Below are 26962 nucleotides of genomic sequence, written 5' to 3'. Positions count from 1 at the left end.
TAGAAGACGTGTCAGGTTTGACTCTCTAGTTTCACAGGTTTAGATTATTCCATTGGTGAATTTTCCTTTCCTCATCCACCTTCTCATTCATAATAGTGGATTTTTTCCTCTCACCTACACAGCCTCTCAGCAGCGCTGGGATCAGCGCTGCCTCAGATCGGCTGATTTGAGGCTGAGGGGGTGTAAATTCCCCCATTCTCCTTTCACAGGGCTCTGGGGAACTTTTCCTTTGATCTTCTCTCACCCCTCATTAGCCTTCTCAGCGCAGCGCTCAGCGCTACAGTTCAGATCTCACTAAGCTGCTCAGAACAGCTCCATGAGGCCTCAGGCAGCATTTCTAACTGCCAGAAAGTCGCAGCCGCCATTTTGGCTGCCGCCGAAAACACCGCGGTCCCAACAGAAGCATTTAGAGGAAAGGGGAACCTTCCCAAGCCTGCTGTCCCAATCACTGCCTTAGCTCATTTGAGCATGGGGGAAGAGCTCCCGCGCCCATCGCGAAGCCTTTGGACTCCTTCCAGGGATCGAATTCCTTCTCCCTTGCAGCGTTTGGAGCAGCCGCCATTTTGGCCGCGCCGCGCAGGCCTTTCTGACAGGATCGTTAGGCTTTGGCCTTCTCTCACTGCCAGCCTGCCTGAGGGGATCATTAGGCCTTCAGGCTTCCCCACATCGTCCTTTTACAGCACGACTACCTTTTCAGGGCTACCAGCCTCAATCAGGGGGTTTCTTCTGTCCTGCGTCGGGGCGGGTGCTGCTTAGGCCTCACTAACCGCAGATTAGCTGCCTGATACCAGGCCCGGCCTGTAGCTCACCCAGGCTGCCATTTTGAACACGTGAGGTCTCCCAAGGCCATCTTCTCAACTACCAGGCTCTCTTTCTAGACCCTCTGCGCCCAGCCTTGGGCATTCTGGTGCAGTTTGGCCTGGCCACCTAAGACCACCGCGTGGCGTCTCATAGCAGGCCCCAACCGTGCCTTCGGCTACAACCACAACAAAGCCTTGACTGGAATCTCAGAGAGAACTGATTCCCCGGTCAGGTGGTCAGGGAAGCAGCCCATATTCCCTACTCTAACCATTGTTCCCGCCAATTGCTTGCCTGCCAGAGCTCCCCCTCAGTTTCCCTGAGATAGCTCATCCCAGGATGGAGAATCCCACAGTTTCCCAGCCTACCGGCACCGTCTCCTCATCCTCAAGCCACGAACGGCACAAAACCTCCAAACAGGAGGCAGCAGGCAAGCTCAAGGACAAGGCGAAGGCCATCCTCAAGGACAAGGCGAAGGCCATATAAATTTTATTAATAAATAAATAAATTAATAAAATCCTCAAAAAGCCTTCCAAATTGGCAGAGAAACAAGCCAGCCGTAGGCACCAGGCTCTGGAGAGGGAGTTCTCCAGAGCGCAGAGACAGGCCAGAGTAGAGGTGGATCAGTCAGTGGCCCCAGACTTCGACCTACCTTTAGGGCCGTCGACTTCTGCTCAGGGTGTGTGGTCCATGGCGGAGGCCCCAACCACACATGGTTGCCCTTCCATCACAACTCACGACACAGCTGTCCAACCATCAATATTTTCCTTGCAGGCGTCACATTCGGGCCCAGAGGCCACCTTTACCCTAACAGCCGCCTGGCTCAGGGGGGCTGAACCCGAAGATATTCTTTCAGAGGGTCGCCTCGAAGCCCTGATCTCAAGGGTTGTAGATCGAGCACTCGCGGCACGGTCATACCACTTATCTGGACAGGAAGCTCTTCCACCTGTACTTCTGTCCTATGTTCCTCCAACAGCATATCATGACCCCCCCCCCGTCTCCCACCAATTCCTCACATAGTGGCGTCTCTTCTCCTACTGATTATGACCACCGGACTTTCCTTGGTCGGAGGAGGAGGATCTCCCCCCCCCCCCCGGACCCTTCTCCACCTGGAGGCCTCTTCAATCCAGCCCTTTTTCTTCCTTTGCTATGCAAGGCCACCACCATGGCAAATATAGGGTCCCATCAGTTCCCTCAGCCACAAACTCCATCCAATTCGAACCCGAACCCGGTGTTCTTCGAGACTGGTGGCCCCACACCATATCCCTTGCCCTTCAATTTTCCTGAACGGTGTTCAGAAACAATGGGCTTCACCGGTCCCTCCATGGGAGGAACAGATAAAAAAACTGTTTAGTACTTCACCAGATCTTTCTGATACTCTTGAAGTACCAAAGGTGGACGAAGCCTGGACTCCTCTTGTGTCCTCGTCCGCAGTCTCTGGGGACATGGCCGAGGCACTTAAGTCAGATGATAGGAAATGGGACTTGACCTTCCGCAAAACTCATCAGGTGGCCATGTGGGTGATTAAAACGGCCACGTGCGCTTCCTTTTTTGTCAGGATCTCCCTCCTATGGCTTCATCAGCTTCAGGCTAGGCTCCCTCCAGAAGACGTACGGACCCATCAAGGTTTAACCAAACTGGTTGCAGCAACAGAATATGTGTCGGATGCAACCCTGCAGTTGGCCAACTTTGCTTCCAGGTCCTTAGCCGCCAGTGTCACAGCAAGACGGATGCTATGGCTCAAGCAATGGCAGGCCAATGCCAAGTCCAAATGGTGTCTAGCAACGGCTCCCAACCAAGGAGGCCATCTATTTGGGGAGGCCCTGAATCCGTATTTAGTGGAGAATAAGGACAAGCGGAAGGTCATGGCCCATCTCAACAAAAGATCTGATAGACGCTCCATTCCTTATGGCCGTAGGCAGTCCTTTCGGCCAGCATTGGGCTCGAGAGCTGCCCAACCCTCCCACCCCTTCACACCCAAACAAGACTGTCCATACGACCAGGCTTTATGCCCAAAAAATAAAATCAGAGCAAACGGCCATTTCAAGGGGGAGGTCGCCCCTTCAGAAGGTCCAAGTGACTCTCGGACCATCCCTCCCATAGACAGCAGACTATCCCTTTTCTTCCACCAGTGGAAACTCACCACCACAGACACCTGGGTCTTACAAACCATTTCAATTCAGCCTGTCCCTCGAATTTGTCTCCAGCCCTCCGGGCCATTTCATCTCCTGTCCCCTTTCTCGGGACTCAATCAAATGGAGTCTTCTGCAAGAGGCCATTTGTCATCTTCTGGACATACAGGCCATAGAACCATTGCCGCCGGATTAGAAGGGAAGGGGATTCTATTCCATCCTCTTCGTGGTCCCCAAAGCCTCAGGGGGATGGAGGGCAATTCTAGACCTCAAGTATCTGAATTACCACATTGCATACAAAAGATTCAAAATGCAAACGCTCCAGTCCATCTTAGGAAGCGTCAGAAAAAGGAGACTTCCTGAAGTCTATAGACCTCACGGAAGCGTATCTCCACATCCCCATCCTTCCCAAACACCGGCGGTTCCTCAGGTTCTGCTACATGGGCCATCACTTCCAGTACAGGGCCCTCCTGTTCGGTCTTTCATCTGCTCCCAGGGTGTTCACCAAGATCCTGGCTGTGCTGGCCGCACACTTACGGAAGGTACCGGTACGTGTTCAGTGCTACCTGGACGACATCCTTATTCAATCGTCCTCCCTCTGGACGGCTCAGTTGGACCTGAACTTAATGATCCAGGTCCTCCAACAGCACGGGTTCTCGGTGAACTTCCAAAAGAGCCAGACGGTTCCCTCGACCCGAATCCTAACACCTGGAAGCCATCATAGACACAGTAGATTGCATGGTCTATCTCTCACAGGAGCATCTAGACATCATCAGAGACCTGACTGGCCGAGTGTACAGACTGCACTGTCTCACTGGCCCTACTTTCCCAGCTCCTGGGGAAAATGGTCTCTTGCATAGCCATAGTCCCCTGGGCCAGGCTCCATCTACGAAGCCTTCAATGGTTCCTACTCCCCTTCCAGAGGTTGGGCGTCAGCTCATCCAACCAACAGGTAAGGCTTCCTGTCCAAAACCTGAGTTCCCTTCGTTGGTGGTTCTCGTCAGCGGTAGCTAGGGGGTCACTGTTCAGGGAGCCTGACTGTCTTACAATTATGACGGACGTCAGTCTGTTCAGTTGGGGAGCTCACCTCCGGTCTCAATTTGCACAGGGCTGTTGGTCTCGTGCAGATTTGAGACACAGCATCAACTGGTTGGAACTCAGAGCCATCCACCTGGCTCTCTGCCACTTCCACAACCAGGTTGCGAGATGGCACATATTAGTCCTTACGGACAACGTGGCGGCAAAGGCCCACGTGAACTGGCAAGGGGGTACCCGGTCCAAGTCCCTCATGTCCAAGGCCCAGTTACTGGGTTCCTGGGCAGAGTCCAACCTGTCCTCTCTCAGGGCCGAACACATTTCGGGGGAGAAGAACCGGCAAGCAGACTTCCTGAGCTGATCCACCATGGATCACTCGGAATGGAGTCTCCATCCGGATCTCTTTGCCGAGATGTCATACAGGTTCGGTCAACCAGTCCTCGATTTGTTTGCTTTGCCAAAGAATGCTCAGCTCCCGAGGTACTTTTCCCGCTGTCTCTCCCCAGGGGCGGAGGGGATGGATGCCCTGCAGACACCATAGCCAGAGGGGCTACTCTATGCCTTCCCTCCTCTCCCACTGATCCCGGCAATCATTCACAAGCTGCTGCAGGAGCGAGCGGAGGTAATCTTCGTGGCTCCATACTGGCCTCAGAGACCCTGATTCGCCGACCTGGTGAATCTCTCCCATTCACCCTCATGGAAGATTCCCTCAGATCACGTGTCTCTTCACCAGGGGGTTCTCCGGCACCCGGAACCTCAGTGGCTACAGTTAGCTGTCTGGCACTTGAGCGCAGAATCATGACCCAGGAATCATTCTCAGCCAGAGCGATTTCCATGATTCAGGCCTCTCGCAGGCCAGTGATCAATCGCATCTATGACTCCACATGGAGGAATTTTTGCCATTGGTGCAGAAGGCGGCAGCTAGACATCTCGGAATTGACAATCCCTCAGATCATTGACTACATTCTTGATGGTCTAGATAGAGGCCTAGCCCCTGCGACCATCCGTAGACAGGTGGTGGCCCTATCAACCCTACTTACCTATGCCTCTGGCTCACCATCCCAGAATACACGCCTTTCTCAAGGGCGCCAGCAACACCAAGACACCTGTGGTACACAGGTATCCCTCTTGGGAGTTGCTCCGAGTTCTACTTGCACTCACTAGATCGCCTTTTGAGCTGGTCATATTATAGCTTTGAGGTCCTTATCCCACAAGCTTGCCTTCCTGATCGCTATCACGTCAGCCAGGCGCATTTCCGAGCTGGCGGCTCTATTGATCAGGGATAATCTTTGTATTTTCCACCGGGACCGGGTGGTCCTTCAGCTGGATCCCACATTCATTCCCAAGGTCAATTCGCTCTTCCATAGGGCCCAGGAAGTTATTTTGCCAGATTTGTGTCCCAATCTTTCCCATGACTTGGAGCGGCAGTGGCACACACTGGATGTCCGCAGGGCGCTACGACGATACATCAAGCGCATAGCGTCTTCTCGCAAGTTGGAGGCCCTCTTCGTCTCCTTCCTCCTGGCTTCTCTGGGGCAGAAGGTGTCCGCTTCCACCATAGGTAGGTGGGTCAGGTCTTGTATCGCGGAAGTGTACCAGTCTTCTGCATTGCCAGCTCCAAGTCATATCACAGCCCACTCCACTCGCAGCGCTGCAACCTCTGCAGCATGGACCACTCAGGCGTCCATCAAGGAGATTTGCAGGGCTGCAACATGGTCTTCGCCCTCCCCGTTTGTGCGCCATTATAAGATTGACCGCTTTGCTTCCGCGGACGCCTCCTTTGGTCGGAGGGTCCTTCAGCAGGTGGTTTCCGGGGACGTGGAGCCGGCCTTGTCTGTTTCTCACCCATTGGGACAGTGAGGATTTGGTATGTTCCATTGGTGGATTCTCCATCTCCTGTGCTGGAGAAGGGGTGTTGTCTTACCTGAACACCTTTTCTCAGCACGGGGATGGAGAATCCACACCTACCCTTAAGGTCAGGCTGGAATTAGGGGTCTGAGAGCCAACACCTCGTACTGTCATCAGCCGCTATCGCCCTCGTCAAGACTGGGATCTCCTAGCAACAGGGGGCATGTCATATTTGGCTAACTTGGTCTCAAGAGCAGGCAGACAGAGAAAACCCATTGGTGGATTCTCCATCTCCGTGCTGAGAAAAGGCGTTCAGGTAAGACAACGCCCCTTCTAGGCTGATTCCTCTTTTAACCCCACCCCCACTTTAACTCTGCCACTCCTTTTCTTATAGACCTTCAGTTATTTCCATGTTCTGAAATGGTATGAGTAGGGGTTTGGACTAGTTGGGTCCCTCCCAACTCTTATTCTGTTTGTTTCTCAGATTGTTAGACAATTATTTTTTCTTGGGAAATTTCCTTCCTTCCTTCCTTCCTTCCTTCCTTCCTTCCTTCCTTCCTTCCTTCCTTCCTTCCTTCCTTCCTTCCTTGAATTGGGCAAATGAGAGATAAAAGCAAGATCGCTGAACCTCATGGCACTTATTCTTAAGTACCTTAACTTAGTACCCTAAACTCTAATCCAGTGATTCTCAACCTTTCTAATGCCGTGACCCCATAATACAGTTCCCCATGTTGTGGTGACCCCCAAGTGGGTGTGGCCACCAATAAGAGGGAGTAGGACAGCTAGGGAAAAGGGAAAAAAATGGCGGACAGCATGGTTTGGCAACCCCCGTGAAATGGTCATTTGACCCCAAATGGGGTCCCGACCCACAGGTTGAGAACCACTGCTCTAATCGTATGTTAACTTCCTAACCTTGTCCTCCCAGGCTACTTCACACAGCATTATTTTCTATGCAGAGGAACATTATTATTTTGTAAATGAGGTTTGATTATAATACAGTTCACTCTACGCTCCGCACTTGCTGTATGTGTATTGAAATCTCTTGCATGTGAGATTAGGAAGATGACTGTTCCGTTCTCACATGCTCTAATAACAGAGTTAAATGCCCCTGTGCTGACAAAAATAAACCAGAAAAGAGCTATGAAAAACAAAAGAGAAAAACTAGCACTCTTGAACACATGGTCATGCATACTTAGTAAGACCCACAGCCCAGCATATCTGACAGTCATCCAGAACAGTGGTTCTCAACCTGTGGGTTGGGACCCCATTTCGGGTCGAACGACCATTTCACAGAGGTCGCCAAACAACGCAGTCCGCCATTTTTTCCCCCTTTTCCTTAGCTGTGCTACTCCCTTTTATTCTATTGGCTTTTGAAAGCCAATAGAATAGACTCTCTTGAATAGAGTCAATTCTATTGGCTTTCAAAAGCCAATAGGAATTGTCCAGGCTGTCTCTGCCCTGCTGAGCCCGCCAAAAGTCCCATTCTGCAAACGGTGCTGCACCAGTTGAGTAGTCCTTGACTTACGACCGGTTGGGGGTCGTGGTATTAAAAAGGTTGAGAACCACTGATCCAGAGCCTTGCCATATTGTTTTAGAAAAGCAACAAGCAAACATAAGGAATTAATTGGCTCATTTGACTTCTTAAAACTTACAACTTACAGGAAGGCATAACCAGATGGCCCTTTTCTTATTACCACCTTGAAAACTAGATTCTAATGATAGTTAAGTAGCTATGATGGTAGCTATTCCTTAAGGGGAAAAGGCAAAAGGCATATTTTGGTTTGAGATAAGTGGACTCGGAGCTTTGTGAGAGTAGAGATGAAAACAAAAATTAGAAAAACAGGTGACTGCTGTTTTCAAAACTAACAGGGGAGGCCGGGAAGGCCAAGAATTGAGCAAAAGAAACGGTGCTGTTTAGCAATTACTCCAGCTTGCCAGATGATTTCTTCAGAGGAAAAAAATTATCAAATTGATTGTCTTGGAAATATAGCAGAGGATGCTCTCTTAATTGCAAATAATTACATTATATATATCCGGAAACATTGGGAATTACCATCCACAGAATAAGTGTGCTACACTGCTTTTTCTCTGAGCTCTATAAAACTAGTTCTGTGAATAACAAAGTACCGTATATTCCGGCGTATAAGACGACTGGGCGTATAAGACGACCCCCAACTTTTCCAGTTAAAATATAGAGTTTGGGCTATACTCGCCGTATAAGACTACCCCTCTTCCAACGCACACCAAATAAAAATTAAAAAACATCAGATTTGATTTCAATACGGTAATTTTAATTCAAATGCTTATGACATACAGGAACTTAGCAGGAAAACTGTCACTTATAAACATAAGGCTGCTTGTCATCAAACATGTAAACATAAAACAGTGCAAGTGATTAAACTTTTCCTAATTCACTCTAAAGCTGAAAGGAAGGATAAGACAATAAACCCATTGGAGCTGCCATGCTGTTTGTTTTCTAAGCTGTCAACCATGGAACTGATGATGATAGGAGGAAGATAACATGTAGGCATGCGTGTGACTCCCTGGGTCCCTTCCATTGCCCCCCCCCCCAGTAGCAAGCTTTGGCTTGGAGCAAGCAGGCTGCACATAGGGATCTCCTCCTCTCAGTCTTCCACCCTGCGAATCCTCCACAGCCTCCCAGAGCCGAGTGAGCAGAAAGCCTGCCTGTTTGTCAAAGGCTCTGCCTTGTCAATCGCACACACACCTTGATGAAAATTGCCCTGCCTGCAAAAGGACTTCTCAGCAGTTTTTTTAAAGCAACACTACCAAGAATGAAATTGGCAACAGCCAGAATGTTTAGGGAAGAAGAAAAGGAAGCAGTTAATAAACCGAGTAAGAAAGGCAATCGCCCTTCGAAAACTTGCATTTCCACAAATGTGATAAGTTGCCCCCTTTTCAAGTAATGGGGGGGGAGTAAAGGCTTTCCTTTTAATTTGTTATTAAAACTCAGTGCACTACAGTACTTATAGATGGGAGCCAGATTGACCAGCCAGGATCTGTCATAAATAACACCACAAATGCACCAAGCAAGTTTATTTAGGCGGGCGGGGGGAAACTGCTTGCACAAGCTTGGTGGAAGTCGACAGGCGAAAGGATTGTGTAGCTGTTTTCTGTCCTCACTCCATTCCTGCTTCGTAAATCCGAGAGCAATTTAGCTGACACCCCTCCCCTTCCAGACCCATAAGCTCCGCCTCCCCCAAGCTACTCTCACCGGCAGTGAGAAGTAAACGCTGAAAAGCCTGCATGAAGAAGCACTGAGAAGTGCCTCGAATGGACACAGATGCTTAGGTTTGTTTTCATTATATATAAAAAAAACACCCTACAACTCTTTTCCTCCCTTCCCCATTACATGGGCCATCCCTTTCTACTTCCTTTGAATGAATTAATCATGGGACGGCCACTACCAATCCGCAGTTCTGGAGGGGTGGGCAAGGAATTGGGATGCAAAAGGGAGGGAAGAAGAGAGGAGATGGTTTGCAATGTAGCATTATAGAATGGGGAATAAACCTCCAGGAAATCTTACCGTCACGACATTCCCAGTATAGAGGCTGGAAAGAGATATCTTTAGTTGATCGGCTGGTTTTAATAATAACCCTAGGACTCTTTTTGAGCAAGAGGGGGGGGGGAGAGAAAACTTGCTGAGTAATATTTTTTCCGGCGTATAAGACGACCCCTGACTTTTGCGAAGATTTTAAGTGTTTAGAAAGTCGTCTTATATGCCGGAATATATGGTATATACATAAAATGCATTCTAGCTATTAACAGTTCCATATAAATGTCAGAACAATTTTAAACATTTGCCATCATTTATTAGACCAGCGATTCTCAACCTATGGGTTGCGACCCCATTTGGGGTCGATGGACCATTTCACGGGGGTCGCCAAGCAAGGCTGTCCGCCATCTTTTTCTCCTTTTCCGGCGGGTGCCTTACCTCCCTTGGGCTGGGCCAGCTGGTGCGCCCAGCCAGTGGTCAGCCTGCTCCGTCTCTGTCACTTGCCAGCTACGCCTCGGCTGGCGCAGGGGGTGGCACCACGCATGCGCGATGCTCCCGGGCAGAGAAAGTCCTTGACTTATGACCGGTTTAGTCCTCGACTTACGACCGGTTGGGGGTCGCAGCATTAAAAAGGTTGAGAACCACTGTATTAGACTCCTACCTCCCATGATGAAAAAAAAAAGACTTTCAACAATTATATCAATGTTTTTCAAATTTGGGCAACTTTAGTATGCCTAAACTCTCAGAATTCCCCAACCGCCATCACTTTCTTCTGTTCTGAGTAAGGCTACAATTGGCACACTAAATTAAGTTGAAGAGGGACAGTTGCCATCTCCGGGACATGGTGCGCGTGCCCACAGAGAGGGCTCTGAGTGCCGCCTCTGGCATGCGTGCCATAGGTTTGCCATCACTGGGCTAAAGGCTAAACATACGTTGACTGTTTCAGAAACTGGGTATGTCTAGTCTAATGAAGATAAGGACTAGGGGTGAAATGATAGCTCTCTTCCAATATTTGAGGGGTTGTCACAGAGAAGAGAGGGTCGATTTATTCTCCAAATCACCTGGGGGCAGGACAAGAAGTAACAGATGGAAATTTACTAAGGAAAGTCTTGTGCTCAGTCTAGAACTAAGGAGGAATTTCCTGACAGTGAGAACAATTAACCAGTGGAACAGCTTGCTTCCAGAAGTTGTGGGTGCTCCAACACTGGAGGTTTTTAAGAAGAGATTGAACAGCCATTTGTCCAGAATAGTACAGGGTCTCCTGTTTGATCAGAAGGCCTTCAAGGTCCCTTCCAATTCTGTTATTCAAATTTTTTCTATGTATGCTTTGTATAAAAACTTCATTTTTTAAAGTAAATTATATATTTTTTTACCTTGTAAGTCCACAACCCTTTCTGTTGATTTTGTTTTGGCAGGATCATCCTTCATTCTAGGAAAGTTTTCATTCTAGGAATTATAATTTGCTGTTTGGGAAAAGTATTTGTTTTCTCTTTGTGCTCAGTTTAAGATTTATACCCAATTGAAATCTCGACAGAACTGAAATTCTGTTTATTTGAATGATTGGTGAGAACAGTCATCAATAATTTACATTACATATGGAGATTCTTAAATTGTAGGATGATTTTACCTATGTGAAAGTTGTAATATGACTGAAGAATTACTGATAAATATTCTGAGAGTAAACTGCAAGTCTTATTATTTTGCAAAAGTTTAGTTCTGTTGAAGCAGTAGAAAATTATCATAGTACTTTATGAGAGTATTTTTTTAGCAATTTATCTTATTTGGCTTCCTCTGATGCTTCTAAAACGCCTTATTTGTTAAAGTCTTGGAAGAATTAACAGATGTTCCTAAGCTGATACCATATTTATTTATATACAGAACTGAACAGATGAAATAGGTAACAATTATTTATGCAGCCTTTGGAATGATAAGTTTGAGTGTCTTGGGTGTTTTGGTTTTTTTTTTTAAACCCAGTAGATTGACCCCATCCCTCTGAAGGGTTAAGACCAGTTTGGGAGAATCAGCACACTGGTTTATCCTGTTTTTTTTTTTTTTCTTTGTTTCTCAAAACATGTTTTCATCCTTATTGAGGCTATGCCATTACAAACATAGGAGAAAATACCATTAAGTTCCAACACATTTTAAAAAAAAAACGTATTCCGGAAAAATCTGGAATTAAACTTGTTGTGTTAGCGTCTTTATAAATAGAGAAGATCTTGTTTTAATTACAGAAGAGCATGAAAGGAATGAAATTGGCATCTGCCGTGTGAAGTGGTTTAAAACCTAGGGATAGGTTTCGCCACCCTGATAAATTGGTAAAGAGTTGGCTTTTAGGATGGAGCGCCTCGGTTTAATTTTTTCTGGCTTGTTGCTGATTGTATCTCCCTTTCTGTAGAGATTGCATTGACTGAAAATAAAACAAATTTACACTACTGAAATAGCCAGACATAATAATAATAATATTTACTGAATGTCACCTAAAAACGAATGTGTTTGTGGCGTTCTGGACTCTGAAAGAAACTGTACAGTGTGTCAGGATTTCTAGGTCTTGACTCTCTGTTGGCATTGTAACATCCTTCATGCCAAGGCCTCTTTGTGGAAACGCCTTGTGATGATGTGTCAAGGCTGCTTTCAAAATGACATATTTAACTCAGAGGCACTAATGAAGGAATCCTTCCTTGCTGCATTGCATCTCTAATAATTGACGGGGCGGTGTAAACACGGCCAGGGAGGGTTGCTTGCTTAGAGAACAATTCCTGTGCTTGAGTTTCCAGGTGGAGATTTTTTTTTTCCTCCCATATTGTTGATCTCAAACTGTGAGCTTTGCTTTGCTAAGAGGTTGGACCTTTCGCTCAGGAATTCTTGATGGACAATTGACATTCAGGTTGAAAATCCTTTTGGTGGGGAAAGCAAGATAGTGGCTTTATTTTCTATTTGCAGCTTTGACAGTGTGTTCCCCCCCCCCCTTATGCACCATAAAAACACATATCTAAAGATGTGTGTGCATGTGTGTGTGCGTGTGTATTATGTACAGTTTTTGTGATAATTAGTGTGGTGATGCAGTTCCAAGTGTAATACATATAGTCCTCGACTTAGCGACTAATGGAGCCCAAAATTTCTGCTGCTAAGTGAGACATTAATTAGGTGAGTTTTGCCCCAGTTTGCAGCTTTTCTTGTCACAATTGTTAAGTGAATCACCACAGTTGTTAAATTAGTGTCAAAATTGATAAGTAAATCTGGCTTCCGCATTGACTTTGCTTGTCAGAAGGTCACAGAAAGTGAACACATGACTGTGGGATATTGCAACTGTCATAAATGTGAACCAATTGCCAAGCATCTGAATTTTGGTACACGTGACCCTCGGGATGGTACAATGGTCATAAGTGTGAAAACTGGTGATAAGTCACTTTTTTCAGTGCCGTTGCAACTTTGAATGGTCACTAAATGAACTGTTGTAATTCGAGGACTACCAGTAGCGGCTTTTTGGAAGCGACACGAAGGGTTGTTTTTCTTGCTCTGCTCCATTTGATCATTTCCTGCTTGAGCAAAGGGCTGGACTACTAGAAGACCTTCAAGGTCCCTTCCAGCTCTGTAATTCTGTTATTCTGATCATTTCAGCATTTCTTTTGCTTTTTTATGGACCCCAGTTTATAATAACTATAACCGTACTGTGAGAATTTGTGATTAATTTGTAAACAATGTATTCACTTCTTTTATTTATTTAGCTGTGGACCAAAACTTACTAAAAGTTTAGGTAATTGCAAAGTATTATTATTAGTGTACTCTTTGTGGGTAAGGTATATATTATTTGCCTTAAGTATGTTCAACGGTGAGGGTCAAGTTTGACAAAACATTTAAATTAAAGACGAGTCTGTAAATACACTTGGGCTATGATTTTTGATTAAATTTTAATGTTACAGATACGGCACTATAAATCTTCAGGAGTCTATTCTCATCTGCCTTGTTACTTTGGGGAGAGTACGGGCTATTGGTTTGGTTTATGATTAACATTATCTTTAACCGCTTATTGTTACAGTACATAGTACATATAATTTGGATAAAAGCCATGAAAGACATACATAGCCCGTGGAGGAAAAAATCTTTCCTCCCCTAGTTCTGTGTAGCAGAACTTCTTACTGTAGTTCCCTTCCTCTAAAAATTTGGGATTTTTCTTTTTAAAGTCCTCACCTTGCCCATTGACTTTTGGGTGGCATTTAAATATAAGTTTGCTTCATTTCAAAGAGCAGCCCCATTCCTTTTATAATATACTAGGATGACTCAGGCTTGCTCGCCTGCCTGAATCACTTGGAGGTGGAGTTAAGTCAATGAGGACTGCTATTACTTTTCAGGATGTGGAAGAAGAAGAAGACTTCTAAAAACAAGCTTGCTCGTAAGTCACCATTTCTCACGTTTTTAATACCAAAGGTACCATCCTTACAGTCTACCGAAGCACATTCAACTCAATTCTGAGTGGGATTATGCTGCTGTTTAAGGAGTTAAAAGGAATGCTGTTGTTGCTATGGATGATAAACATCTCAAGAAATAGTATGAGTTCTTGCCTGTGGTCATTCCATCCTTGGGTGTCCATGAAAGCAAAATCCAATCTTGATTGTACTTTTTTTTTTTGTTGTTTACAGTTAGATTTTCTGTCTCTTCTGCAAACTTTGCTTTAGGTCTTCCCTTTTTTGTTTGAAGTCTGAGATGTGTGAACAGGGAACTGTAATCTTTTGACTCAGCTCCTTGAGATGTCGTACATCGTCTTTACTTTTAAAATGATAAGAAACAGAATAGAGTATCCCGTCATGGGCTCTCCAGCATTATCTCTGTTTTGGTCTGCGCAAGGGACATATGTAAGTGAAAGGAAGTTGGTTGTTTTTTGAGGGGAACAGTGTTTTTTGTTTATTTGTGAACTTTAATTGGGTTTCTTCCTTATTAAGCTCTGTGATTAACTTTAGGAATACAAATATCCATAATACGGAAGATTACTTCTACCAATTTTATATGCAAATTAAACCTTGGGAAATTTATCTCTCTGACTATTAACTGAAAAAAAATAGTATTATTATTATTGGCTGTATGGAAGTTTGGGGTAACTTAAGTTTGCGTTGTTTAAAAGAGAGGCTAATAAAAACACTTGCCAAAGTACTTAGGTTTTAAAGTCCCCACACTTGGCCTAAATATTTGATATGAAGAACAAGATATAACTCCTTTTTGAGTGCTTTGAGGTCCTTTTCAACTCTCCTTCTGAATTTTAATGAGATGTTTGCTGAAAATTGGTGTGATAGTTTCCTATAGTTTTGAGGATAAGCGATATATTGCAGGCCCTACTATGGACGCAATTCTAAAAACGTCCTCCCACGTATCTGGAAAATACCAGCTCTGTTTTGTTTGCATGATGCCCTACTCATTGGGTCCCTTTGCCTCAGGATATTGATAAATCGCCCACCCCTGAAGTCTGTATTATATAAATAATGATAATTAAATAAGTAATGAAGTGACTTCATTTATTTAGTTTTCAAGGTTGAACAAGACTTGCAGAGGGCTGATGGGGACAGCCCCTTTCAGTTTTTTTACTGAAACAGTTGCTGAAAATAGGGCCATACACCTTTAGGCTGTCCATGATAGGGAACTTTCTCAAGTTTAGTAGTAGAAAGTCTTCCAGTCCTTCAGATCCTTTCCTGGTATGTGACTCCACGTCTGCAATATAGAGTGTGCTGTAGGGTCTTTGGTGGTCTCTGAGCATAGTGGTTTTAATGCAGACATTTCATTGATAATGAAATGTCTATGATAAAACCACCAAACTCAGAGAGCACCAAAGACCACATAGTTCAGTGATGGCAAACCTGCCCCTGCTCCACCCCCTGCCCCACCCCCACCCCGCTTACCCTCAGGGCCACTCACCGCCACCAGGACCCACCACAGATCGCCCAGGCAGCCCAGCAGTGCCATGGCGGCCATGCCCTCTGCCCGCACTCCGCAGCATCAACTGTGCGCGATGGGGTGTTAGGGCAGAGTCTTGTCTACACTGCCTGGCTGCCATGTCCTTGATTGCGCTGCTCCGCGTGGGCCACACTCAGGGGCGACTCTCCTCCAGGGGGGCTGCTGGTGAGGAGGGGGCTGTGGGGGGAGGTGGGGCTGGGGCAATGGCACATGTCTCCACAGAGAGGGCTCCGAGTGTCGCCTCTGGCACGTGTGCCATAGGTTCGCCATCACTGCCATAGTTCAACCCTGAGCTACAAGCATTCTCATCTGTCAATGTGCTGGAGAGATGTTTTTCCTACATACCAGTACAGCACCAGGTTGCATTTCCATACCCCCAAAGACATAAACTATTTGTATAATTCTTAAACTTTTGAATAATGTTTTGTTTGAATTGTGTACCCATATGGTGTATGGCATAATAGCAACATTCTCAAATGCCTTCCATGTGTTCCATACATAGGTTAGAACAGTGTTTCTCAACCTTGACAATTTTAAGGCATGTGGACTTCAACTCCCAGAATTCCACAGCCAGCTGGCTGTGGAATTCTGGGAGTTGAAGTCCACATGCCTTAAAATTGTCAAGGTTGAGAAACACTGGGTTAGAAGCAGCGCTTTTAACCCCTGTACTGCCTCCCATGAATGCCATTATCATTACAGTACAAAAATTAGGTATCATGATACCTTGGGATCTGATTATCATCAGATAATTACAGTTGCAGGAATGTCTCTGATGTGGCGAGCACAAATTAATGAGTGACATCATCCTTTAAACTACCAAGGGGAATAATAGTAAAACAGGATTTTGCAACCTGTAACTCTTTTTCAGAGCTGGTGCTTCAGTCAAAAAAAACCTTGATTCTTTTCTTCCTACAGTTTGATTAATTGATTGATCAGTTGGCCATTGATGAATAGACATCAGGTATGAGGAAAACATGCTGGATATATCCTAATGTAGTTGAATTGCACCACGGAGATTTGTTCATATTTTGTTTCAACAGAAGATTACTCTGTTTCTTGCTCTCCCTGTCTCACAAATGAGGCCAGGTAGCTCATGAGTCTTCAAGAGACAATAGACCAGTGGTTCTCAACCTTTCTAATGCCGCAACCCCATAACACAGTTCCCCATGTTGTGGTGACTCCCCAACCACTTATACATCACCGGGTGCCAGGGACGTGGCCAAAGAAAAGGGGGAAAAATGGCGGACAGCCTTGTTTGGCGACCCCCGTGAAATGGTCATTCGACCCCAAATGGGGTCCCGACCCACAGGTTGAGAACCACTGCAATAGACCAAAATTTTCTAGTTCAGATATTTCTAGCAGGTTTTGTTCTGGCTGTCATGGTGCAGTGGTCAGAATGCAGTATTGCAGCCTGACTCTGCCCACAGCCAGCAGTTTGATTCTCACCAGTTCAGAGTTGACTCCACCTTCCATTCTTTTGAGGTTGGTAAAATGAGGACCCAGATTGTTGGGGGCAATAGGCTAACATTATAAACTGCTTAGAGAGTGCTATAAAGCACTATGGAGCAGTATAAAGAGTGCTATTGCTATTTTATTATAGCAGGGAGTCTTCAAACTTGGCCCTTTTACGACTTGTGGATTTCAACTCCCAGACTTCCTCAGCCAGCATGCCTGGCTGAGGAATTCTGGGAGTTGAAGTCCACAAGTCGTAAAAGGGCCAAGTTTGAAAACCCCTATATTATATAGCCTGCTTTGTTTTTTAACATTAGAAATATTTAAACTTGTAAAATGTGTGATACACACATGTAATGGTCTTTATTTAAAATAAAGACAATTACATGTGTATCACACATTTTACAAGAATTTGTACATGCCCCCATCTGATTTACACTGCATAGTATAATTCAATAAATCTGGAGAACTTCAAATTGTGAAAAACTGATATTATTCACTATTGAAAACTAAGCAGTCTGAAGCGGAAACTGATTTTCTGGTTTGAGCCTATTGTAGAGGAAAATGTGTGTGGTCATACATGTCATGAACACCAGTTGTGATATTTCTATAGTAGGAGCTGATCATAGCCTTATTAAATCCAGCTATTATACAGTAAATGTGCTAATATTTCTCCTGTATTGCATCAGAAATTATCTAAACCCAAGATACTCACTAGTTTTGTGCGTAGGTTGTGTCAGGAGATCTATATATGTGATAAACCTGGGTGATATTCATATTTGGTCATGGATCAGAACTGAATAGGGGCATAATTGGACTGCTAGAATCTACCATGAAAAGGTTCGACGCAACGAGAAGGCTTCCCTAAAAGAGAATTTTATTATTTCTTTAAAATCTTTGCCTGTTGCATTAAGTCTTAGAAGACTCCTGGTTATGCCTTGAAATGTACTTTTGTTCATAGGCTGCACTGATAAGATCTAATAGTTCTTAGGAAAACACACAGTACCAGCTGATTGTATATATTTACCCATATGCCTAATGTGCTCTGAACCTCTTACTGCAGATAGGGAAGAAAGTGAAAGCCTTTCATAACACAAATAATTTTATGTGTTTTTGATGATTTTTAAAGCATGATTCAGGGCAGCTCTTCCTGACCCCATGCTCTGCAGATCTGCCTTTCTCAGCTGTGGTTCCATGTAGGGGTCACTAGAGGTTACATAAGAGATTGTGACTGGGAAAAAAACTCACAACACATCATTTTTTGAACCTCGTGCTCATTGTGGTGGGACTTCTTATGAGCAACAACTCAGCTGCCAAACCTACTGTTTTGCTGTCGTGGTCAGTGTTGTAAAGCAAGATCAGAAATGTTGTGAAATGTTCTTATTTTTATAATTTTTATGCCTGGGATCCCTGAGTTCCTGAATATTATTTCACGGGTTCCTCCAGAGTAAGGTGACGGATTGTGTCTCTGAAGGGGAAAGTGGTATGATCGTGAAGAGTCAATTTGCAATAGTGGCAAATATCTGCAGCTCGGGTGTAGGATAAGCGTGGAGGTCCGTTCTCCGAGCTTATGGGTTGATTTCCAAACGTTTCATTACCAGGCTAGGTAACATCTTCAGCGTAGTTTAGGGGATGTCAATGTCAGTGTTCTTCTGTTCATAAGGGCTTCAGGTGTGGGTATGTCAAGTGAGGCTCTTGTGATGGGCCAGGTATGAGTCATCAATGAGAGGCTTGTGATGGAGAGGTTACATCAGGTCAGGATCCATGGGAAGAATCAGTCAGTTTCCCAGGAAAGAGGTGGTGGTGGTGGTGGTGGTGGTGGTGGTGGTGGTGGTGGTAGTAGTAATAATAATAATAATAATAATAATAATAATAATAATAATAATACCATCAAACATCCACATCTGCCTATCCCAGGTCCTGGGTAAGGACTCGATAGGTAGACAAAATGCCAAATCCAGTCTGAACATCTGGCTGACTGTGCGATGATCATCATCATCATCATAATAATAGTAGTAGTAGTAGTAGTAGTAGTAGTAGTAGTAGTAGTAGTTGGAAGGGACCTTGGAGGTCATCTAGTCCAACCCCCTGTTCAGGCAAGAAACCCTATACCATTTCGGACAAATGGCTGTCCAGTCTCTTCTTAAAAACTTCCAGTGTTGGAGCATTCACCGCTTCTGGAGGCAGGTTGTTCCACTGATTAATTGTTCTAACTGTCAGAGAATTTCTCCTTAGTTCTAGGTTGCTTCCACAATTAACCAGTGGAACAACCTGCCTCCAGAAGCGGTGAATGCTCCAACACTGGAAGTTTTTAAGAAGAAACTGGACAGCCATTTGTCCGAGATGGTATAGGATTACCTGCCTGAGCAGGGGTTGATGACCTCCAAGGTCCCTTCCAACATTATTATTATTATTATTATTATTATTATTATTATTATTATTACTACTACTACTACTACTACTACTAGTACTACTACTACTACTACTAACAACCTGCTGGTCTTGCCACCCTGTGCTCTACTGCCCTGCCAGCCTGCCACACTCTGCTTTCTGGCCCTCTGGCCTGCCAAACCCCCCTCCCTCCCACAACTGACTTTTGCTAACTTCCTACACATCTTCCCAAGGCTTCTTGCACTGTTGAAATAGCATGCGCTGTTCTCTAGATTGCTTTGCCCTGGCAGGGCCTTTCTGGTGAGTCTTTAAAAGGCCTGAGAAGCCTGGCACAGCTTTGCAAGAACAGCATGCTATTTAGGGAAGGGTGCACGCTATTTGGAGAATAGCACAGGCTGTGTGCAGGCTGGGGAATTCCGAGAGTTCAAACCCACACATTTTAAAAGTTGACAAGTGTGGAAAACCCCGATATAAATTGTCCTTACTTACTCTAGGAACATAACTTATCTGTTTTAGATGGTGTATGTAAGCAGTCGCATAAAGGAATAAGAGTAATTGGACACACAAAAAATGGGATGTAAGTTTTCTCCATATTGAAGTGGCACAAAAAAATCAGTTTATGGCATTTACACATGCCATGATTTCTGAACACAAGCTGTTCCAATAACTAGTGGAACAGCTTGCCTTCAGAAATCGTGGGCGCTCCATCACTGGAGGTTTTCAAGAAGAGGCTAGACAGTCATGTATCTGAAATGGTTTAGGTTCTCCTGCTTGAGCAGGGGGCTGGACTAGAAGACCTCCAAGATCTCCTCCAGATTCTATTCTTATTCTATTCTATTCTATTCTATTCTATTCTATTCTATTCTATTCTATTCTATTCTATTCTATTCTATTCTATTCTATTCTATTCTATTCCTATTCTATTCTATATTCTATTCTATATTCTATTCTATATTCTATTCTATTCTATTCTATTCTATTCTATTCTATTCTATTCTATATGCACAGAGGTACTTGATGCTTTCCATTATTGCACTGATTACAGGAGAAACCCCAGGTTCCTGTAATATGTTTCAGTAGGTCTCACTTTATTTATACAGGCTTTGATTCCGATAATTCTTCAGGAGAATTTTCAGAAGCAGTTCACAAAGTTGATGTGGATGATCACCAGAGTCACAGGACTGGAAAGCACAATGGCGATGGGCCAGTACAAGAGAATGGAATCAAGAAACACAGGTATTTTCTCTGGAACTGATCAAGTGGTACTCACACTAGTAAAACAATTGCTTCGGTTGGGATTTTTACTAAGAAGAATTTGTTTTGAGAATGAGCAGTATGTAGATTCCGTACCTGTGTACGAAGAACTATTTTTTTTTTGCTTTTTAATTCTTTTAATCCTTAAAAATCATCAGAATGATATATAAACTACAGTGAGTGAAACGGGGGGTGGGGGGAAATTCAGAGGCTTTTCCAACGGCAGTTGTTGATTTTGAAGTTCATTGTCAAAATGGGAAGAGGGAATGCTACACTTGGACAATCATGTTCCACAAGCAAACTGAAAAATACAATGGTACCTCAGTACCCATTGGTAATTCATTCTGGAAGACGTTATGAATTCTAAAACCAACCAGTACCTAGAAAATCATGAGACTTTCCACGTGACCCACTATTTCAGCTGGAAGAAATAGCGAGTTACAGGTCACTGAATTCAATGAGTTTTGAAGCAGTCAAGTACCGAGGTATGACTGTAAGTCCTTCATCTTTAGGGCTAGGGTTAGGGTTAAATAAAGTATTGATTTTAATTGCTTACTTGTATGAGGGAGTTTTTCATTCCAGAATTATCTAGAACAGTGTTTGTCAACTTTGGCAATTTTAAGATGACTGCCTCCAATTCCCAGAATTCTCCAGCTAGCCATGTTGACTGTGGGATTCAGGGGGCTGGAGTCCAGCCATCTTAAACTTGGCAAGGTCGAAAAACATTGATCTAAAAATAATGTTTAACTTTATTTGGTCCTTGTAGGAGGAGTCATGTTAGATTTTCTCCCATTTAGTTTTTATTCAAAAAGTGAGCCAGTTCAGTTCACTAGGTGATTTTACCTTATTGTTTAAGGTTTACTTTGTTTAAAAAAAAAAAAAAACCTTACACATCCTTTCGTTGGGATGAATCTCATTGTTCTGAATAAGGTTTGTACCAAACAATATTTATGTTTTCAAATTTTAGATATTGTGTGTAAAAATACACATAGGTTTGCACATGCCACATTCATTGAGGCAGAATAATGCTCATATACATTCATAATATTGCAAAGATCAAGGCAAGAATCTTGGAAAAATTACCGAAAATATTGCTACAGGTGGCTTTATAGTGATGCCACTCATTTTAAAGCTGTTCACCTGTATGATTGAAGAAATCCAGAAAACGGCTTTGCAGAATAATATTTTATGGAAAGGTAAGGGACTCTAGTATTAATATATTGATTTATTCTTCCCGCAGAACATCCTTACCTGCCCCAATGTTTACTAGGAGTGATTTCAGTGTCTGGAGTATCTTGAAAAAATGCATTGGATTGGTAAGTTACTATGGTATACTAGTATGGTTTGCTTGGCATGTTTGATAAATGTAGTGTGGACGGAGTAATGTAAATACTGGTGAATACATACAGAAGACAAATCCTTTGTTTCCTGATGGCTGGCTGATGATCTGTTACCGAGTTTCTCAACCTCAGCAACTTTAAGAAGGATATATTTCAGCTTCTAGAATGGCATAGCTGGCTGAGGATTTCTGGGCATTGAAGTCCATCTTAAAATTGGCTGAGGTTGAGAAACAGGCTACAATACATTTGAAATATAGTGTGTGTAAGGCGGATAGGTGCATACGTTGAGCAGAATGGATAAATTAAGAAGTAAAAATAACCAAACAGCAATATAGCTAACTGTTCAGAGACTGATATTGAACAACAACAACAAAAAAGGCAGCATAATGTGTTGTGGCAGCTGAAATAGCATCCCTTTGCATTATGTTTTGTTTGTCTGATGTTTTAAGTAGCAGCAAGCCATAAGGCAGATCTCTAGAGCTGATGTCTGTTAATTGACAGTTGTTTAACATTTGCTTGTGAAATCACGGTTTTGTATTTTTTTTCCCCCTTCCTACTATTTAGGAGCTGTCAAAAATTACCATGCCCATTGCCTTCAATGAACCCCTGAGCTTCCTTCAGCGAATAACAGAATATATGGAGCACACATACCTCATTAAAAAAGCAAACTGTCATTCTAACCCTCTAGAAAGAATGCAGGTAAAATTTTTCGTGTTTTTATGGCTGCACTAAGGCTTTCTCCTCCTTTATACTGGATACTTAATATCATATAATACAGTGGTTCTCAACCTGTGGGTCGGGACCCCATTTTGGGTCGAATGACCATTTCACGGGGGTCGCCAAACAAGGCTGTCCGCCATTTTTTTCCCCTTTTCTTTGGCCATGCCCCTGGCACCCGGTGATGTATAAGTGGTTGGGGGCCACCACAACATGGGGAACTGTATTATGGGGTTGTGGCATTAGAAAAGTTGAGAACCACTGATATAATAAGAATCTTGTAAAGATAGGGGTGCATGTAAAGGAAGGCGAGAAAGGGAGAGGGAGGGGGGAGAGAAGGAGAAAGGGAGGAGAGAAAGAGGGGGGAGAGGGAGAGAGAGAGAGAGAGAGAGAGAGCGCTAGGTCATGGAAAGCTCACAACCAAGACTGCAGGCTAGCTGGTGACTCTAGTTATTTTGTAGCTCTATAAAGCCTCTTCCAGTGTAAAGGAAGGGTTCAGGTTAGGAGAGGCAGTTAGAAGTTTCCTTATCTGCAATCAGTACCTGGCTCCAGGTCCTCAGAATACCAAAGACTATAGGACAGATTTCCTGACTGGTTTGATACTAAAATCCTCTGACCTCAGAGAGCCCAGGCACTAATAGGCTGAACGTGCCTGGCAAGATTGGTGTTCTTTGTTATTTGTTGAAAGCCTGTATATCATCTGACTCTCAATACCTCTGGGCAACTCCCAACACTCAAACCAAGAAATTGCAATACAATCAATAGAACATTAAAAGATGATAAGTGCGATAGACCATATGAAACGAAGCAGAACGTGTCCATTTGTTTCTTTGTTTTCAGTGCTGTTTTGCTCAGTCATGCAACCTTACCGTTGCTGTTCCTGTGAGAATTGATTAATTATTCCTACCTCTTGGACATAGATGTGGGTCTCTACAGCTTACTTCAATTAGCTTAATTCCCATGTGGCCACACTGTTGTATGTATGAAAATACAAACCATGTACTTGTTCTTAGTGCAATGTTGGATTTCTACTGGCATCACGTATTCCAAAACCACTAAGGTTTAGTCACCCTGCTTACAGTGGAGAAACTGGAGCCATTTTGTCACAGTTTAGATCAGGGGAAGGGGGGGTGATCTCTCCCCTGCAGAGAAATGTGCACTCAAAAATAGATAATAGCTTAACTATCTGTCCTGGATGAGAATTCTTTCACTGGGGGGGAGATACAGGTAGTCTTTGACTTACAACCGCGATTGAACCTAAAATTTCTGTTGCTAAGTGAGAGAATTTTTAAGTGAGTTTTGCATCCATTTTACGATCTTTCTTGCCACAATTGTTACAAGTTGTTAGTAACATTGTTGTTAAGTGAATCTGGCTTCCTCATTGACTTTGCTTGCCAGAAGGTGGCAAAAGGTGATTACGTGACCCCGGGACACGGCAACCATCATAAATATTAGTCAAGTGTCTGAATTTTGATCATGCGACCATGGGGCTGCTGCAACAGTCGTAAGTGTAAAAAAATGGTCCGAAGTCATTTTTTCCAGTGCTGTTGTAACTTTGAAAGATCACTAAATGAACTGTTGTTAAGTCAACGACTACCTGTATTTCTATCCAGATACTTGCAACTCAGTTAGAGGGAATGGGAAGATGGAGATCCAAAGAAGGGGTTTAACGCAGTGGTGGGATTCAAATATGTGAACAACCGGTTCTCTGTGTGGATGCCGCTTCCAGAAGTCCATTTCTGGGCCTGGGCAACAAAAAAATTAGCTACCGGTTCTGCCGAAGTGGTGCAACTGGCTGAATCCCACCATTGGTTTAACAGATTTATCTTATGTATTTGTGATAGCCACTCTTATGTCCTACAGAGGCAATAAATCTAGAAAACTGTAGGATTATATTCTGTGATGTCAGCTCCCAGGTAAATCAGAGGTAACACAACCAGATAAGCTAATTCTACTTTACTGTAAGGCTACATTAACAGAATCTTGGAAGTCTGAAAGTACAAAGCTCCTGACTTTATAGCTTGATCATTTCGGGTGGGCCCTTCCCAAGTTTTTTCCTCTGACCGTTAAGCAACTGTGGGCTCTCCTCTTATCTGATCATTCCCTAGGTCAGCGGTTCTCAACCTATAGGTCGTGACCCCATTTGGGGTCGATCGACCATTTCACGGGGGTCGCCAAGCAAGGCTGTCCGCCATTTTTTCCCCCTTTTCCGGCGGGTGCCTTACCTCCCTTGGGCTGGGCCAGCTGGTGGCCCAGCCGCTGGTTGGCCTGCTCCGTCTCTGCCGCTTGCCAGCTACGCCTCAGCTGGTGCAGGGGGCGGCACCACGCATGCGTGGCGCTCCTGGGCAGGGAAAGTCCTTGACTTACGACCGGTTTAGTCCTCAACTTACGACCGGTTTAGTCCTCGACTTACGACCGGTTGGGGGTCGCGGCATTAAAAAGGTTGAGAACCACTGCCCTAGGTCATTCTCCCACACTGTGGTATCACTCACAAGAAAACCGTTGACCCACTGAGATGCTGTTATCAAAAATGCAAAGTCCATGTTGGAGATCATTAGAAGAGAATTAATTGATCATGCAGCCACACTTGGAACAGTAATGAGAATGCTTCTCATGAACTAAATATTTAAGAGCTGGGAAAAAGTATCAGAAAGGGCAATTAAATTATACGCGGTCAGGGTTTCTCTGAACGAAATAACTGCTTTGGATTTTTGATATAGAAGGAAAGAAAAAAAAATGATGGAGGCACATTAAGGCTGGGATAGGGAATTTGGAAAAAAACCCGCAGGGTCCTGTTTATGGATCTGAATGGGGGAAATGCCTATATAGGTAGTTCTCAACTTACAACCATTTGTTTAGTGACTGAAGTTACAGTGGCACTGAAAAAAGCGACATGATCATTATTCTAGAGGAAGTGACAGTTGGAATCTGCCTAAATCGGCCTTTTTATGAATGGAGGAGCTCTTCCCCCAGCAATCATTTTGTGAATGCGCTCATCACTTAGCACTAAGTGTGCCCACAGTGTGTTTATTAATATTTTCAGTGTGTGCCGGTCACTCCCAAATTGTGGGGGGAATCTGGATAGCAGCATTTGAAAGTCAACAGTACTGTTTCATTATGTTTTTCATTAATAATTAAGAATGCAAGTTGGGTTATTTTCTGTTTTGTGGGAGAAACTCTTACCCATCATGCATCTTGCAGGCTGTTGCTGCTTTCGCCGTGTCTGCTGTCGCCGCTCAGTGGGAGAGAACAGGCAAACCGTTTAACCCTCTCCTTGGAGAAACATACGAATTAATCAGGTGAGGCTACAGTCTTAATTTCATTTGGGAATGTGCCTTATATGTCCCCGGTTCCTGGTCCAAAAGAATGTTTTCAGTTTGGATTTTGTGAATAAAGGTACTAGCCAGATGCCTGACTGTTTTAAAATGGCATAGGCCAGGGGTAGGGAACCTTGGCTCTTTTATGACTCGTGGACTTCAACTCCCAGAATGCCTGAGCCAGCCATGCTGAGGGGAAAGGGAGAGGTTTCCAAGCTGAGCCATGCTGGCTCAGGAATTCTGGGACTTGAAGTCCACGAGTCATAAAAGAGCCAAGGTTGCCTACCCCTGGCATAGGCTAATGCCTATGCAACATAATGCCTTCCAGATCTTTCGAGATCGTCCCTTGTAGAATTTCTAGCTGGGAATGGCCACATCATGGAAGGTAAATATTGTGTAAATTTCACTCTGCTGCTTCTATGGCAGACCAGGTTAGAAATAAAAAGTTTTGAACCTGAAGAAGCAAAAGGGAAATGACCTACAAAGGATGAAAACCAGGGAGGATTGGAAGTGTTGTCTAGGGTGGTCCCCACTTGATAGAGTAACCTACCTCCAAGCTTTGACTGGTAACAAGCGGCCTTTCATAAAGCCAATGTCAAGAATGAAACTTTGGCAGCTATGTGCCTCTTCATTTCAACTTGCCATTAGCCTAAGGGGGGGGAGGTGTTGCTTTAGAATGGGTTAGATGGAGAAACGAAACCTCTATGATTTTGCTGAAGACCGTGAGAGCCTGAAACATTTTCAAGGACACTGCAGCAGGTGTGGAGAGGAAGCAGATGGTTCCCATAACAACGTGAAATTGCTTACCTGGACTACGTGAGAGTGCGGGGGGGTTGGCTGGGGAAATTATTGTTTAATTCGATGAACTGGTATCTGGAACTTCAGAGTTATTTTTGCTTCAGCGTTTCCATGCAGTAGTATTTAATAATACTACCGTGCCAACAAAAGTACGTATAGTCAAGGCCATGTTTTTCCCAGTTGCAATGTATGGATGTGAAAGTTTTTTTAGGAAAGGCTGAGCACCAAAGAATTGAGGCCTTTAACTATGGTGCTGGAGAAGACTCCTGCGAGTCCCTTGGACTGCAAAGCGTTCAAACCGGTCAGTCCTAGAAGAGATCAACCCTGACTGCTCTTTAGAAAGCCAGATCCTAAAGTTGAAACGCAAGGACTTTGACCACCTAATGAGAAGGAAGGACTCCCTGGAGAAGAGCCTAATGCTGAGAA

General features: G+C 44.2%; 1 protein-coding gene across 4 annotated transcripts in view; it reads left to right on the top strand.

Moving 5' to 3' along the window:
* The window catches only part of OSBPL2 (oxysterol binding protein like 2), a 69903-nt gene that overhangs the window by 20704 nt on the left and 22237 nt on the right, over positions 1 to 26962 (top strand). For 2 of the 4 annotated variants that reach the window (XM_039346493.1, XM_039346494.1), the window contains exons 3-6: positions 20211 to 20346; positions 21605 to 21680; positions 22269 to 22403; positions 25623 to 25720. In XM_039346493.1, the coding sequence (XP_039202427.1) occupies positions 20211 to 20346; positions 21605 to 21680; positions 22269 to 22403; positions 25623 to 25720 (445 nt within the window). Of the gene's footprint in view, positions 1 to 13468; positions 13718 to 20210; positions 20347 to 21604; positions 21681 to 22268; positions 22404 to 25622; positions 25721 to 26962 lie in introns of those variants that run through there. The other 2 variants (XM_039346492.1, XM_039346491.1) reach the window with 2 other exon arrangements.

Source organism: Crotalus tigris, unplaced genomic scaffold (genome assembly GCF_016545835.1).
Source record: "Crotalus tigris isolate CLP2741 ecotype Arizona unplaced genomic scaffold, ASM1654583v1 scf7180000017999.2816498, whole genome shotgun sequence".
In the NCBI taxonomy this organism is placed as follows: domain Eukaryota; kingdom Metazoa; phylum Chordata; class Lepidosauria; order Squamata; family Viperidae; genus Crotalus; species Crotalus tigris.
This window is presented reverse-complemented; position numbering and strand designations above follow the sequence as displayed.